The 17,421-nt window shown below is 28.8% G+C and overlaps 1 protein-coding gene across 1 annotated transcript in view; it reads left to right on the top strand.

Moving 5' to 3' along the window:
- LOC129987930 (probable ATP-dependent RNA helicase DDX5) overlaps nt 1–7,078 on the top strand; it is a 41,761-nt gene extending 34,683 nt beyond the window's left edge. Inside the window, exons 13-15 of the mRNA XM_056095935.1 lie at nt 364–423; nt 2,550–2,792; nt 6,932–7,078. Coding sequence (XP_055951910.1) covers nt 364–423; nt 2,550–2,792; nt 6,932–6,987 — 359 coding nt within the window. The 3' untranslated portion in view covers nt 6,988–7,078. The remainder of the gene's footprint in view (nt 1–363; nt 424–2,549; nt 2,793–6,931) is intronic.
- Nucleotides 7,079–17,421: the final 10,343 nt, after the last annotated feature.

Here is a 17,421-nt window from a genome sequence, read left to right as displayed (position 1 = left end):
TTTGTGAAGTTTATAAGTTTGTCATATATTAAATTGTGTTTTTAATTTTAGCTTTATTAATAATTATTTTTGTGATTAAAATATTAATTTTATGAAAATAATTTGATTATATCATTTTTTTGTATTTTTTTAGTCCTTATTTCACAATTTGTGCAAAACATTTGCTATTACATTGTGGTATATGAATTAGCAATATATATATATGTGTGTGTGTGTGAAATTAATTTCAATATCCCCCATATTCTATTTTATTTCATAGTTTGTTTTTCTTTAAGCCATTCATGGAATTAGTAATATGATATAGTTTTTTTTACTATAAATTTTTATTGCGATCTGTCTTTTTAGCACTTTTTTTCTTTTCAGATTTCAGAACAAAAAAGTCTAGTATATTGATAGCAACAGATGTAGCAGCTCGTGGATTAGGTTCGTAATTTCAGTTTGTTTTCTTTTCGTTTTTTCCCCCAGATTGATTGGATATTTAGTATCCTAACATATATACTCACCTAATATAACCATATTTGAAATCTTGCAACTATAAAAGGTCTAAAAATTGTTTTATGAATGTTATAATAGTCTAGTTCTCAGAATTACCATGATCAACTTTAGGCAAACAAACTTCTGATTAGCACCAAAGCTGCTATATTGCTGAGTACCTAGTTGGAGGATTAATCCTTTAACAATAAAAAGGCTTTCTTCACTATAAAATGATAACAGTCTAATCTTCCAAAAATGTCTGCATTCACATTGGATTTTGCTAGAAATTAGTAGCTGCCAGAAATTGTTTTCTAAATTTTATAATTGTTGTACGTAATTTAGTATTTATTAATGAAAACTTTACTGTTTTGTTCTGTAAATCAGCGGATATTGCAAAAAATAAAGACATAATATCTATTAAATAAATATGATATTGCTCACAATAACTTAAAAAAATTCTGTAATTCTATATATTTATCAAAGAAACTTTCCTTATCCTTGTATTAAATGGATCATAAGAGTCAGAGTAAAGCAAGTTTAGTCTAGCATAATGGAAGTGAAATTTCTAGGATGAATTTTAAAAATTAGGCGTGGACATTTTATTAATTTTTTATTTTCTCTTTTAGTTCTATTCAAGGAACATTTTATTTTAGTAAGAGGCTATTGTATCAAGTCTTAGCTCCGAAATAAATAAATAAAACTAGTAGTAACTTAAATAAATAAGTCTAGTACATTTCATCTAAATTCCCTAAAAAATTGCTAGTTGGTAACATGCAGTAGGATTTATGCTGAGTCTGTGCGCTTTCTAAGTGCCAGAAAAGCTAATACTATTTAGTTTCTTTAAATATGTTTAAAAAAATAAGATTTTTAAGATAATAGAAGTCATATTGACCTTCATTCAAACTTAAAATTCACAAGTTGGCAAATGGATTTATTATTCACACTTGGATAAGACCCAAGATATTTTTGTTGATTTTAGGTTCCTTGTTTGAAATTATATTTTCTTTAAGAATACATATATTACTTTGAGTTAACCTAATACTGCCATAAATGTAATTTTAAATAAATGTTCTAAATGTGTCAAATAAATTCCACCATTTCTTATAATTTCTCTGTTAATGATGTCTTTCAATAGCAGAATTTGTATCTGTTCTACAGTTTTCAGTAATACAGTACACTCCCGAGTATCCAGTTCGAGACTATCTCTTCTGTACTATCCAGCCTAGTTTTCTTTTACTGTAATTAAATGAGGAAAGAGTTGCATTGGCAATATTGCCACAGCATTGAAAGCAGGCGTTTGCTACGAACTAAAATGTAGAAGCAGTCATCTATTAAGAACTTTTTTAAAAACTAAAAACTGTACATTTTGACTCTTAGGGTTACCTTTTCATATTTGTGTAATCATTTATCAGTAAAAAATAAAATCAGTTTAAGTTAACTTTCTTAAGAACTAGGCCAATGATTTACATTAATGTTTTGTTTATGTTTCTTGCATCTAAGTTAATCATTACAGAATTTATGTTAAAATGTGAACAGTTTATATTCTTTAGCTTATTTGTTCTCTAAGGAGTTCTTGTAGCATGCTGTGCAGTATATAAACTTCCTGTACAGAGCCTTCTATTTTGACACATTATTGCAATTGTTTCTGTAATTCACCGGGCCATGGCCACATTCACATTCTACATGGCTTGAGATAAATAGAAGGCTTAGTGAGAAAATATGTATTATAATCATGAGTTTTGGTATAAAAATTTTGTCTTTTGATATTGGTGTGCAATGAAATGAGTTCATAGAACTCCTGCCTATCCAGCTTTTTTGTTATCCGACCTACTCTCTGCCATATTAGGCTGAATACTCGGGAATCTACTGTATCTTTGATATAGTTTTGAGAAATCATAAATCAGTCATATGCATTTACAATGAATACTATATAAATCTGTAAACCTCTCTTTTCTTTTGAATTCTCTGTGTGTAGATGATGCATGATTTGCAAGATATAAAAGTAGAACTATATGAATCTTGCCATTACTTTACATATTCTGTATATATGTGTTTTTCCTTTATATCCTTTGCAGATATCACTGATATCCAGCATGTGGTAAACTATGATTTGCCAACAAACATAGAAGACTACATACACAGAATTGGACGCACTGCTAGAGGAACATGCTCTGGTGAAGCTCATTCCTTTTTCTCTGAAGAAAATGCTGGGCTAGCCAAAGATCTCATTTCTGTTCTAAAGGAAGCAAACCAACCAATTAATCCCGAGTTGTTTGCTGCTCTTGAAATGAAACAAGAACAGAGAAATAAATATAGAAGTAGGTGTGATTTAGGCGTAACTATCCAGATCACTAAAAATATTCAAAACAGTTATTTGCATTTTTTAGCTAAAAAGGGTCTGATATAATATTTTGTAAAATTTAAGATATATTCAGGTTACAAGCAGCAGATAAGGTGTTAGTTCTCTTTATCAATATTATTTTTTTTTCTATCAATACTACTAGTTCCCTTTATATAATAGTTGTGTCCCACAGAGGAGCACTTTGTAATTGAGGATGAGTAGCTTTCAGTATGGTGGTTGGTTCTCTCCAACCTTGTGGGTACACGAAAAGATGGGGATCTGGCTTCTCCTATTGACGACGGGATGCACTTCCCAAGGGAAGGATTGTACCGTTGCTGGTGGTGGCTCTTAGCACTCAACCACAATTCCCGCCAGTGTTGCTGTTGCAGCAGTTTAGGTCATTCAAGTTTTTCTGTGTGCCTTCCAGCGGGTCAGATTAGTCAGTTTGTGATTATATAATATATTACTATCATATAATAGTATATTACTATAGTAGACTTTATCAATACTAAAAAGCATCAAATGTTTATTCAACAAAATTTTAGTGGGTGCCCGAGATGCATGTATATCTCCGCAAAATTTCCTCATCTTTTCATTAAGTGTAATTAATTGAATACTTGAGATATATGCTTTGTTTGTTAAGCGATGGTTGCCTAGATGGGACTGAAAAGTTTTCTGAGAATTCTAAAAGATACTTGAACATACATTTGCTTATTATCCATCAGCTAAGTGAAATCCACTTTTGTATATCTATCTCGTAGGAACATGGGCTATCATTGCAGTGTTTGAGGAGGTAGGGAATTTTTATCTTTGAAAGAGAAGTTTGGACATTCCAATAGTTTGAGATACCTGAATTCAAATGTTCTTATTAATAAAAAGGTTGAAAAAAAATTCTAAGATTTTTTTTTTTTTTTTTGTATCAGAAGTTTTATTTATCCTTCATTTTCTGACAAAATGAAACACAATTGGCTCTCTGTTGCCATTTTGACCCTACGATTATAGATTTTTATTGTGACCTTTACAGTGATATCCTTTTCCTCATTATAACAGGGTTGTCATGACAATGGGCTGGAGCAGGGAATCTTGAAATTTTCAATAAGAACTGGGAAAGTGCAGAGAATTTTAAATTTCGTTTGTAGTATCTCATAAAAAGTAAACATCATTTTTGACTATTAAATTATGTAAGCTCATTCTTTTTATACTCACTTCCCTTTTCTTTTACATAGCCCACTCCAGTTTCCAATATTGAGAAAAAAATATGATAGTGAAATAGTGATTAGTTACTTGAATGCTAGTAAGGACATTGAAATTGAAGAAAAGACACATTTTAGCAGAGTGTTTTATATTTGTGAAGAATACTACAAAAATAATATTTGAATACATGTTCAAGAATTTTGCAGATTCAAAAGCTGCATCTTGTTTAAATCCATATTTAAAAAAAAAAAAAAAAAAAAAACTGTGCAATACTATGCTAAAAAAGGATGGTTGATTTACTTCCATTTCTTTATTCCAAAGCACAAAATTCCACTGCATGTTCAGAATGTGCCAAGATCTAATTTGGAATTTTCTTGAAAAAGTTAAATACAATTAGCATCTTGATTTATTTAACGAAGAAATCTGTTTAGATGATTTCTATTCTCTAGATGATTTCTATTCTCATGTTAAGTCCAAAGAATTTTCAGATTTTGGAAGAGTTGTAAAAGTAATTCTAGTATTTTCATATGGTAGTGTGGCTATGGGAAGTGGAATAGTATTAATAAAGATATGTTTATTGAAACTGCAAGCAGATTCTTTAATATGTCTAACTAATTATAATCATAATGCCATAAACTATGCAATAACCATATGATGCCACAAACTTTTGTGGAAGTATTTTAGATGTTTTGATCTTGAGAGATTTGCGGCAATGAGCAAAATTAGTGCATGTGAAGTATTATGAAACTTGAGAAAAGTAGAGAAAAGTTCAGATAAAAAAGAGACCCGAATACATGCAAAACAACTTTCGAATTAAACTGTTGTAAGGGGGGGGGAGATGAAACTGATGACTGAAAATTCTCCAGAACTTTCCGAAATAGATGTTCAAATATATAAATTGGCTAAAAAAAAGTAATATTTCTTGTTAAGTAATCATTTAATGGTTTTTTTTTAAAAATCAGGATAGAAAGCATGTTATTTGTGCTTTATTATCACCCATATCCTTAATTTTGTGCCACTTTAATCATTTTTCAGGCTCTTTTATTTAATGTCCTTACCTTAGTATATGAATTTGTCTTTTTAAATTCTAGACAATAATATAATTTTTTTGTATGTAAATATAAACATTGTCAAATTTTTACTATTATTTAAGATATTCATTTAATATCACTATTTTCCTCCCCCCATTTTTTTTACTGATAAAAACTAGGGGAATATTGTTATTCTGTTATAAATAGCACATGAATATTTTTCATATATTTCCTTTTATACTGTATATACATAAGGGAAAACACAGTTTTTTCCCCCATCAGATTTAAGTGGCAATTGGCAATCCTGTTATAATCTTGTGTGTGTGTATATATATATATGCTGGCAATCATGTCTTAAACATCTTAACTTGAACATCTGAAATTTTTCAGATTAATATATTTTTTTGTGAATGGATGCTTTGAAACATAAATCAAATAATTAAATCTGTTTAACAATGTGAATTTATTGTCTAGTTTCAAAATGAAAGTGATTTCATTTTCACAAAATTTTTAGAAATGTTTTTGTGAAATTCAGTAGAAGAATTCTTAGTCTTATAGCTAACTTTTATACTGTTATGAATAGGTATATAGTTCCAAATTGAGAAATCCTTTAAATAGCAAAACAAATTATATTTCATATTGATTGAAACAAAGATTTTTTCCAATTTTCCATCAATCCATTCAAAATTTGTATTCACTTTACTAGTCCTTTCTTAGCATGCCAAGAATATGTCATTAAATATGATTAATGAAACAGAAAACTGTATAAAAATTGAGACGTAATAAATGCTCTACTGGGGGGGGGGAAACTCATACTCTGTAAAATATAATTTGTTACTTTCAGATTTTTCCAAATGGATGTAAATGCTTATCTCCAATAATTTAACGAAAGCCCAATGGCTAATTTTTATAACATACAGTGAATCTATTTTAATGTTTGATGTTATTTGATTGAGGAATATTATGAATTTATAGAATGATAGATAGAATATAGAATGTAAGAATGTTAATATCTTTTGTTTATAATTAATTTTATAATTATGTTTATTTAAACTTTGAGTTTCAATAATAAAATTGTGGTTGTATTTTTTGTCTAAGCAAAGGATAAAGAAATCCATAAGCAAATTGTAGCAGCTTTGGAAGCTGATTACAATAAAGTATTTCTTTGATGCATTTTTGATTCATAGATAAGCAGGAATCCTTTCTTTTCAATTAAATGATTTTACTACTCTATTTATTATTGTTATTAATTGTCAATTAAGTTTTGGATATCATTCATTTACATTGTAGATAGGTTCACTCTCATTATCCAATCACAGCACAGAATTATGAGGTCCATTCTGAAATAACTCTGATGCTGTTGTAGGATATTAATATAATTTAACTGAGCTGATTATGTTCATAATTGTATTTTAGATTATCTCAATGCAAGTTGTTATTGATTATATATCACTAATAACATACCTTCATTTGTCCCATTAATTGTTTTCTGTGAGGTTCAGATAAAAAATTTATCTTCATCCATATTTAGAATTTGTTTCAATTATTAATCATATAATACTTGACTGATTTCTCAAGTAATAGTTCAGTATTTAGGAATATCTATATATTTGCAGTTTTAATACTTATTTTCAAAAATCTAAATAAGTTTGTTCTTAAATTTTATTTTTTTTTACATAATGAAATTTATAAATGTTTATCATTAAGAATTAATAAATTTAAATTTCTTAGATGTATTTCCACAATTCTGTGGAATTCTGTTTTTGCTGTTCTTAAGCAAAACTAAATTGTGAGAAAAGATAGTTTTGATTAAATAATTTTGTTTTACAAAAATTCAAATAAATTGTTTATGTAGCATATTAAAAATCTTTAATTTGTATGTTATTTTCAGGTAATTCTCAATCTCGCAGGTGGGGTGGCTTTCGAAGTCGACAACATGTCTTTTAACAATAGTATTTATTATTCATTTGTGTAAAAGGCTATTAATCTGTATATTTGTAGATACCATCAATAAATATGCATTTTTATCATTCTTAAATTAATGGGTTTTTTTTTTTTATTTATTGAACATCTTGCCCTTGACGAGATATGCATTCAATTCATTGATTTATTTCAAGTATAACAAAAGATTAAAGTATACATTTCTGTTATGTTTAAGTATCAAAGTTACCTGTAGAAATAAAATCCATGATACTTTTTAACTCCTGTTTGTCTATTAAAATCACTGTTTTTTCTATTCAAATATTAAAAGATAGGATCTGTAGTTCCTGTCCATTATCCTTAGAGTTGTCAATTCTTTATACTGACCACTTAATCTTATAGTTAAACTATGGATTAGATTTAAAGAAAGAGGAAACTCTAATGACTCACTGGTACTACAAACATATAAGCCCTTTAAGCAAAGGAGAAAATATTTGGTACAATATTTGTCTTGTCTTTAAGGAAAAGGTTAAAACATACAACAAATGTCCAGCATGAATTCTGCGAAATGAAGTTAAAGGCAGATCAGTTATGCTTTGTAAGACATGATAATGCAATGTGGTTAAATTGAACTGATAAAACTTTAAAAACATTTCATTGTTACTTTTTGATTATGATTAATTTTTCAAAGTATTTTTCATTGAAAGAAATATTTAAAAAAGCTTTATAAAAAACATGTTAAATAATACGTATTTCAGCAACATATAATATATAGGGTGTTCATTCTAATTGTTTGAATTAGACACATACTCCTTATTGGACAAAAAATGCTTTCAGTGAAGCAAATAATTGTTTTATTTGAGGCAATAAATGTACTTCTAAAAAATTCTGAAATCTTAAATTTTATATAGTTTATATATAGCAATTATGAATTAGTAATATTATAATATTTATGTGTAATCCTTTGTCTAGCAATTTAATAGAAGAAATAAAAATCAGAAAATAGATAATTTAAATTAAAATGACTAGGGGAAAAAAAAAAATTCTTAGAGACAATTTTTTTACTGAGTGGCATATGCAGTATGCCATCTGTGTTCTTAAAGTTTAAAAAAATAGATTTTAGAAGGAAAATAAATCCCACTTAAAGTCTGTTTTGTCAAACTGGGTCTTAATGGTAAATATTTATAACAAGTAACATAAAATTATTATTACTGAATTCATGTTTGATAGTTTTTAGAAAGTGCTTTAAAATAATTTTGATTAAATTTATTCATTAAATATGATAAAATATTTATTGAATAATGATGAATGACTTATTATAATTGAAACTTGAAAAAAATCATATTTACCTGTATTTTAAATAGATTCAAATCTAAAGATTTTTAAGATTACTTCATTCCTAAATGAGATAAATAATATTCATAATAAAGATTTTATGCAATGTGCAAAATCCACAAAGCATTGTCATCACTTCTAATAAGAATTGAGGTGACTTTTGAGTTAATTTACAGTATTATAATTTAAAATATATTAATGTAACGATTCATTTGTGAACAAAACACAGAATAAAATCTTTAAAAGAAAGATTTAATTCTTCATGTTGATTACAAAAATTAACACTGAATAAACACCAAGAAATGTTAGAATAGCGCAAATATTGTATTGAACTTTCTTACCATTAAAACATTTAGATTGATTTTATGCAACCTTCAAAGAGAAAAACTTTTTTTCTGTTTTATTAACTGTTTTTGAATTTTTAAAAAAATAAAACAAAATAAATTTTTAAAAAATTGTACTTATCTTCAAATAAATATTTTCTTGATTTCACATCCATTATTTACAATAAATTTTAAAACACGTTTCATTTTGATTTAGACAATCAAATATTATCCAGTGATTGTTTCTAAAATTGGTTATTATTTGAATGGGAGAAAAACAAACAAAATTTAAGCTTTACTTTAGCTAGCTATCCAAACATAAATTTTGATACTTTTTCTGGTAGACTAACAGCAACCTGAAAATTTCATGAAGGGGTACTTGCTGAGTTTTATTCCGTATAATTTGATCACAGTTCAAAAATAACAAGGTTCATACCAAAATAATTTCCATGCATTTTCAAAAAGAAAAAAACTAACTGAATTAAACAAATATGAGCCAAATGTACCTATTTTCTTCTGTTTGAGAGAGCTACTAAAATATTCGCCAAACATAGCGATCTTTCATAAAATATATGATTGCCATTTCATACAATTTCTATGCTTAGCGAACTCTGCCACATTTTTGCTGGTACTTCAGTCACCAAAATGTGCAATTTTACGCCAACATTTATATGCTTGCACAACGTGTTGTTGGTCTAACGGAAACTCGTTTGAAATTTTGAACCACTGTGAACTGCTTACTCATTGATGCATTTCAAATACATAGTTTCCATAGCCAAGATAGATTGATCTTCCATGAGGGTTTTCCAGTCCTCTGATTCAAATATTTCTTTGTGCTTTCTAAGAATGAAGTTTTGCACGAAAATCTTAAGATCTTTATCACTGTGCATATCTGCAAAGATCAGCATGCTACAAGCATTGCACGTTCTAAGACTCGCCTTTAACAGTGAAGTACATTTCAGTTTCAACAATTCAATTTGATATTTATCAGCTGCAGCATATAATTTCAGCAGAGCATCCCATTTAAGATCTGCAACAGAATCGGTATAAATGAATTGAAGCAAACTGTGCAAAGTGTCTTCATCTATATCATACAACTCGACACAATCACTATCTTTCTCTTTCATGTCAATTGTGAACATAGTATTGAAGACAGAAGATCTGGCACACAAAATATTCTTATGGACTGCAAATTTTTTAGTTTCAGCTTGGAGAGCTATATCACTAAAAGTTGCATTTTCAAGTAGATTGGAGAGATCTCCAGATAGAGTTGTACCGGATTGTTCTTCTTTGTCTATGCCAAGTTGATCCATACCACTTATAATGGAATCGTAACCTTCAATTTGATTAATGGCAATTCCTTTTGAAATACCACAGATACACTTGAGATTCAGAACATCATTTGGCAAGTACAAAGTCTTATTGGACATTAATTTAGTTTTCGTTATTAGAGGGGGAAATTTCCAAACCTCATCTGAGGATTCAAATGAAAATCCAGCTTCATCCGATACTACTTCTCTTCCATACGCATTCATTACAATTATTTCACAAATTGATGCTGTATTTTTTTCTTCAGATTTTCCCTGAGTTATCTGAATTTCCAAATCATCATTATTTGCAGCCAAAGACAGAGTGAAAAGCAAATTGGGCAGATTGTTGGAAGTTGGCTGCAATGAAATTGCTCTTTTCTCATCTTTGTGGAATGTACTGAAATTCTCAATAGACCAAATGAAAGCCTTACGCTCAACTTGTATTCTGGTTCTTGCAAATAGTAGACTGCTTTCTTCAAGTTCAGTATCTGTCCTCCACATCCGAATACTAACAGTTAAGGCATCTTGTGCCAGATATTCTCTAGTATTTCTTAGAAATCCGCAACGAGCCATTGGCATTGAATCTTTGAATTTTTCATGCCTTTCAAACAAGTTCTTGATTTTATTCAACGATAATAAAGATCTACCTTTTCCATCGAGAATCGAAAGTTGGAATTCGATTTCAATATCATGAGGATAGCTGTCCTCCTCTCGAAAAAGACAAAAATCTATGTAATCTTCTTCATATTGCTTACGAAGCATCGATAAAGTCCATTTGGTTTTATGAAGAGCTTTCACAGTGAATACTGGACAGGTAAGCCGCTGTCCCTCGTGTAAATAATATCGATGGTTTTCACTAGTCCAGATAAATGTAAAACCTGGTTTTGAATCGTCTGCTGTAAAGTAAAAATGTGGCATCTTGGCAACTAAAATTTCTCAACTAAAAGAAACAACGATTCACGAATTCTAAAATGAAGTGTTCGTAGACGAATTTTACAAGGAAAACGTTTAGCAGGACCTACCGGCAAAGACAGACGAATTCTGTTCGATGCTATTTAAAAGCGATTCTAACGTATAGCTTAATCTGATGTTGACCGCCGGCACTGCAACGCTTCATAGTGTGACGTAACCTTTTTAAATAAAAAGGACCTTGACGAAACACTCACTTGTCAGCTGCTGTTAAGTAATCGTTGACAAATCTGCTGAGAAGGATTTGAATGAAAAAATTAGTGAACATTGCTCACAACAGTTCGAAGGCATTTATCAGGATTGATTTTATCAGATTATTACGTGGATAACAGCTTAAATAGGCTTATTTTTTCATTTTTTTAAGATTAAATTTTCCAGACGTTGGTAAATAGCTGAGTAGTATACTATTTTTAAGCACCACAGTTTCCTTTCTCTATTCTTGTGTGGTCTGTTGATTCTCTAGAAGTTTGACCTAGAACTATCAAATTTGTCAGATTGAAGAGTAGAATGAGCATTTTGAAACGTTTTTTAAGATTTTAATTAAAAATTAAGCAAGATTTTGGTGTTTCTCAATTACTTGCGAAAATATTATTGCATAAAAAGGATTTTGCGTCATCTTAAAATTTAAAGAAATATTTTTTTAAAAAATTTAATCTATTTAATTATTGTGAAATATTTAAAAACTTTTGAAAAGTTTTTTCAGACATTTAAAAAAATCTGAATAATTTTTAACAGTGCTTTTTATATTTTCTATGTAATTAAAATCGTTTTTATTGTTTCATAAATATTTAATTTGGTGATTTTCTTCCATTGTTGAAAGTTAAAGAAAAATTCTGAACGATTTATTACATGAGAAATATGAAAATTAAGCAGAAAAAGACAATATGCAATCAGAAAGATTTCCCGTTACTGTTAGTTTCTAATGATATTATTAACTTGAGCCACTGCATTTGACACCATTAGGAAGGTTTATGTAAAATAAAAGATCATGTGTAAGAATATTAAAATAAAGCAGTTTTAATTTTTATCATTATTTGATGCTTAGAAATAATTTATTGAGGGAATCAAGAACAATATTTAAATCTCTTATGTTTTATAGTTTACTAGTTCTCTAGTTACTGTTCTCTTAGTTTACTAGTTTTCTAGTTCTAGTTTTCTAATCTGAAAAAGAAGTCAAATATCAAAAATTTTAAATTTTCAGATTATTGAAATTATTAATAAATAGATACCTTTACATTTTAGACATTGAATTGAATGTTTCTTTTTCAAGAAATTCGAAATCAATTTTAAATTTTAAAGACGCTCTAAAATTCAAACACTTAATCTAGATAGCTATGGATAGGATGGAATTTAGCGTAGTCATATTTTATTATTTAAACTGCAACTGAGCTAATATCCGAAACAATGGAAAATGATACAGGCGTTTAGATTTTGAGACCTGGGCACAAATATAGAATTATAAATAAAGAAATTAATATGCGAGTGGACATTTTGATACAAGAAAAAGACATATACAACGTTTATTTTTGTCTAAATAGTAATATATCTTTTAACATATTAATATTGATGTAAAAGAAAAACAAAATTCTGAATTTTCTTTTCCTTGTTTCCACTCCTGCAAATTTATTATTTAAACGTTTAGGGTGTGTTACATTTCAAAGAAGGGGAGGGGGATGATATCAATGCATAGATTACCGGTCTTGTCATAGGAAATTATTTATAGTAATAACACTAAGCAGATAAAAACTCTCACAAAAAAGCTGGAAGGGCTAAATTGAAATTTAGCCTTATTCGCAATCAGAATATTTAAAATAATAAAATATATGATGATTACGTGCAGGATGAAATTTTAAAATATTTACATTTATGAATGTTTGCATAAAATATGTTGAAAAAAAATACCTATGAAATAGATTATAATTTTATCAGTTAAAAGCCAAAGTATTTTGAAAGTTGGATTTTTAGGGTGGAATAGGTAAGAAAGGGAGGCTAAATAGATATAAATCATCTGTTTTTGAAGTTTATCAAATGACTAGCCCAAAATTTAGCAGATAAGAAATACGTTATAGTTTTATTCAGTTTTTATTTTCACGTATACATTGTAAAAAGTATAGTAACTGTGAAAAAAAAAATCCAAATTCGAGATTTTGACGAATTTCCACGTTTTAGACCACCCCGATTTCGAAAAATATATTTTTGGAAAATGTGCATCTGTCTGTCTCTCTGACAAAACCACTTTGACTGAAATTTGGTATACAGTCTTTGCATCAAATATGTAGATTTCTATCAAATTTTGAGCAAAATCCGCTTACTGGAAGTTTGTCTGTCCATCAGTTCGACTATAATTTAACATGATAATTACAAAAGGAAGAGAACTAGGAAGAAAATACGATGGGCACAATTAATATCTATAGATTAGAACTATCAAGTTTTGAGTCAAATTCAACTATCGATCGACTGTCTGTCGGTCCCTACTTTTAAAAACATGTCAACGCGATGACTCAAACAACGCAATGACTTAAATTTATCAAATTTAGCTTGTTATTTTGTGACTACAAGTATAGTTCAGTGTCAAATTTTTGTTTCAATCGGCTGAGAAAAACGCATTTAAAACACAACTTCGATTTTCGCATTCTTTTAACCGCATGCCAATGATTAATGTTCAAATTACTCGCCAAAGATGACAATTTTATATTTTGCATTTACTTTTTAGAAAAATGATATTTCATATTTATTTCATTTGCAATGATATTTAACTTATTTTTTAATTTGAGCTTTTGTTAATGTGATGACAACTCGTTGATAAAAGTTAATTTTTTCCCATGCACGCGTAACGTTCTCTTGCAGGTTAAATTTTATTTTTATTTCGTGCGAGCTAAATTGCTGATAAATATGGTTAAATTATTTTTAAAAAAATAATTAAAAATCGAAATTTAATTTGCTGGTTAAAACATTAGTATCTCTTAAAAAGATAATTTTTTGATCTTCAATATTGTTTCATTTACGTTTGTAATTCAAATTTTTAAGTGAATAGCAACGTTGTTATAATTTTTTTTTTTTTTTTTTTTTTACTTTAGTGAAAGTGGCAACGCTGTTCTAATGTTCCATACAATAAAAAGATGTCGATTAAAAAAAAGTGTTATTAGCTTCTTGCTTTTATTACGAATATCTACTTTATTGTGTAGAATCTGGGATTCAAATAAACTGAATTACATCAGCAATCAGATAATACAAAACATAAACTGTATTTTGAGATAGATAACGTACGAGATTTTTGTGAATGTTTAGAACGTTAAGTAATAACACGGCAGATTCAGTAAAAATGCTAAATTCACGCCAAAGATTAATATTTCGTAATTATCGTACGCCCATGCTATGCAAGGCATTCCCTGGAATAACATCTTTATTAGAGTATAGATGAGAAAGTTTTGCGGAGACCATTCCCGCTGGTTTTGGTTATGGCGTACGGTGTGGATATAGGAAATATTAAAATAGCAGCGAACAACTATACTTACTTGATGTTTTTATTATTTATACAAGCAAAAAAAAGGCATACGTATCTTTCAAAATCGAATTATGATAATTTTCTCTGATTGAGAATGAACTTTACTGTAGATCAGAGTCGAATATATTGTCGAAAAATATTGACGAAGCACATTTTCCAAAGCCGCCTTACTTCGAAAGTATAAAATTATAATCGCTGATTTTAGTTCCCCTTTTCACAATTTTACAAACCAAATTTGCAGATTTTGTATCAGATTTTGAATAAAATCTGTTCAGAGGTTGTGCGTTATTTATATCTCTTTCATTCGAAATCAAATCTCGTAGCAAACCAGTTTCCTGGATTAGGTTTCCATCTACATCTTTGTTATAAAACTTTACAAAGTTTTTGGAACATTCATGTCTTTCTGAAGTTTTGATATCAGTAATTAATTTAAAGCATATCTTCTATCTTACGAAAAACAATATTAATTACAGTGTTAAAAAGTAACATTAAATTCTTCTACCAGGTTTTCTATAACTTCATCTTCTGCTATTTCGGAATATAATATTTATTTACTTTTTTAAATTTGTTTTTAAGGAAAATGTTCTGAAATATTAAAATTAATATTATAGGACAGAGATGGTCGTCGAAGGTGGCTAGAAATATTTAATTCACACTCTTGAGTTGAAAAAGCATAAATTAGTATAATATATAATTCCATTCTTTTATCGAAACCAGTGAGTGTTCTGTCCTTTCTTCTCAGGAGATTGTTATATGTATTATCCAAACATATATCATAGGGTCCAAAGTCTGACAGTGAATTTTGTGCCGCAATGACGTAACAGGCACTGACGTATAATGACGCAATTTGGTCGTTTTATGTCTTTTAGTACAATGAAGAAAACCGAGGTTGCATTTTGAAAATCTTTCCCAGTTCGATACAGATTTCTCCTTTTGGTCACAATTAGGGATTGCAATACCGGACCAAAAGTTCAATACCGGTATTCGGTATTTTTTAAATCTTAATACCGGGATACCGGTTTTAATACCGGTATTAGAAATTTTAGAAAAAGAAAGAAAACACAGGTGTTTCTTTCTTTTATTTGCCAGTTTTGTTAGAGAGTGTAAATATCACAAAAAATAATTTGTAGCTTATAAATTATAACAGTATATAATCACAAAAAAGTAAAGAAACATCTTATTTATTTAAATCACAAAAAAGTGTAAATATCACTATTCAGTTTGGGGTACTATTACAACTTTTTGAAATGTGATCTTAAAAAACATAATGCATCAATTGTACTGTCATTAAGCCTAAAAAGTAATTTTGTGTAAAAATTCCCAGCTGTTGAAAACGCTCTTTCGACATCTACGCTAGTTGGTGGTACTGTTAGCAATGCGCAATATACTTTTTCCGAGTATTTACCACTAAATCGCTCATCTTCAAATAAATCGATTTCTCGTCGGATGGTTTTGGATATAGCTGATTTCTGTATTGTATTTTGGTTCGTTGAAATTTTTTTATTTATCGCAAATTCTAATTTTTGTTCAAGAGACAATTCCTTTTCACTATCGACAGTAGTGATATCATAATCTTCGATAATTGAACCGAATTCTTCTGAATGTGGATAGGATTGTGGGTAAAAAATTTTAAGAAAATTTACTCTAAACTTAATCAGATTTGAATTGATTATTTTCTTTTCTTCTTTTTCATTTTCATTTTTAAAATCATTATAATTATGTAAATACCGTAAGACATTTTCTAGTTTGGTATGCCTTTCTTCTGTGCGATTTTTCAATGTAATATATAATTCTTCAGAGAGTGATGTGTGCTGTTCTTTCAGTGACTGCAACATGAAATTTATTGTTGCATTAGCTGTTAATAAATTAGAATCTCTCCTATACAATGCCTCAATAGTCAGTTTTATTGGAAGTAAAGCTGATATAGTTCTGTATATTAAGTCGAATTTACTATCTGAAAAATTAATTCACAGGTTTAAGTCGATTATTGCTTTTTGGATTGGATTTCTCAGTTTCAAAAATCGTTCCATCACTAGGAGTAAACTATTCCAACGTGTTTTAGAATCTAATATTAACATATATTCTGTTTTATTTTCAGTTAGTATATATTTTAGTAAAATATCCTTTTTATAGGGGAACGTTTAAATATCTTAATTTTTCGAACTTTATAAATTATAGGAAGCAATACTTGATAGGTTAATATTTCATCCTCATTAGCAATATCTTCTTCAACAATTAAATTGTCATTATCTTCATTGTCAATATCACTCTCACTCTTACTCTTTTCAAAGTTTGAATCCGAAATTTCAATATCCACAGTATTTGGATTCTTCTGTTCTTTATTTTTTTGGTATAATACATCTATTACTCCTAATTGAATTCCATGTGCATAGCACAACTGCTGTTTTCAACCAATCAACTTTCCAACTTTTTTCATAATTGTTGCTCCATCAGTCGTTAAGGATACAATATTTTCTTTCAGGGTTAATCCATGTTTCGCTAATTTAGATTTAAGCAATTAATTAAGCCGTTAATTAGCTAATTAACAAATTAGCAATTTCGCCCGTTATGGAGACATAAAAACAAAAACGCATACTATTTTGCTATGTTCGCGATACCTGAACATATAGTGGAGGGATTTTAAAAATTTCTAGTAAATACCGAAAAACCGGTATTTAAACTTGTGAATACCGGTATTACAAAATTGTACAAAAGCCTCAAAATACCGGTATTCGGTATCCCGGTATTGCAATCCCTAGTCACAATATAACATACCAAATTTTATTTATCTAAAAGTTGTTGTGGGTTTGAGTTATCGTATTCACTTACGCACGACTAGACAGACCGGCAGACGGTTAATCGATTGATTTAGTCTGACCTTTGATATACATGTACAATTTTGATAAGTTTTCACATATTTAGCTTAACAGTTTTTTTTTATTATGGTGTTCGCATGTGTATGGAAGAACGCATAGACTGACTTCAAAATAGATATATTTCTCCTGAAATTTGGTGGAAA

This window comes from Argiope bruennichi, chromosome 10 (assembly GCF_947563725.1).
Source record: "Argiope bruennichi chromosome 10, qqArgBrue1.1, whole genome shotgun sequence".
Classification (NCBI taxonomy): domain Eukaryota; kingdom Metazoa; phylum Arthropoda; class Arachnida; order Araneae; family Araneidae; genus Argiope; species Argiope bruennichi.
This window is presented reverse-complemented; position numbering and strand designations above follow the sequence as displayed.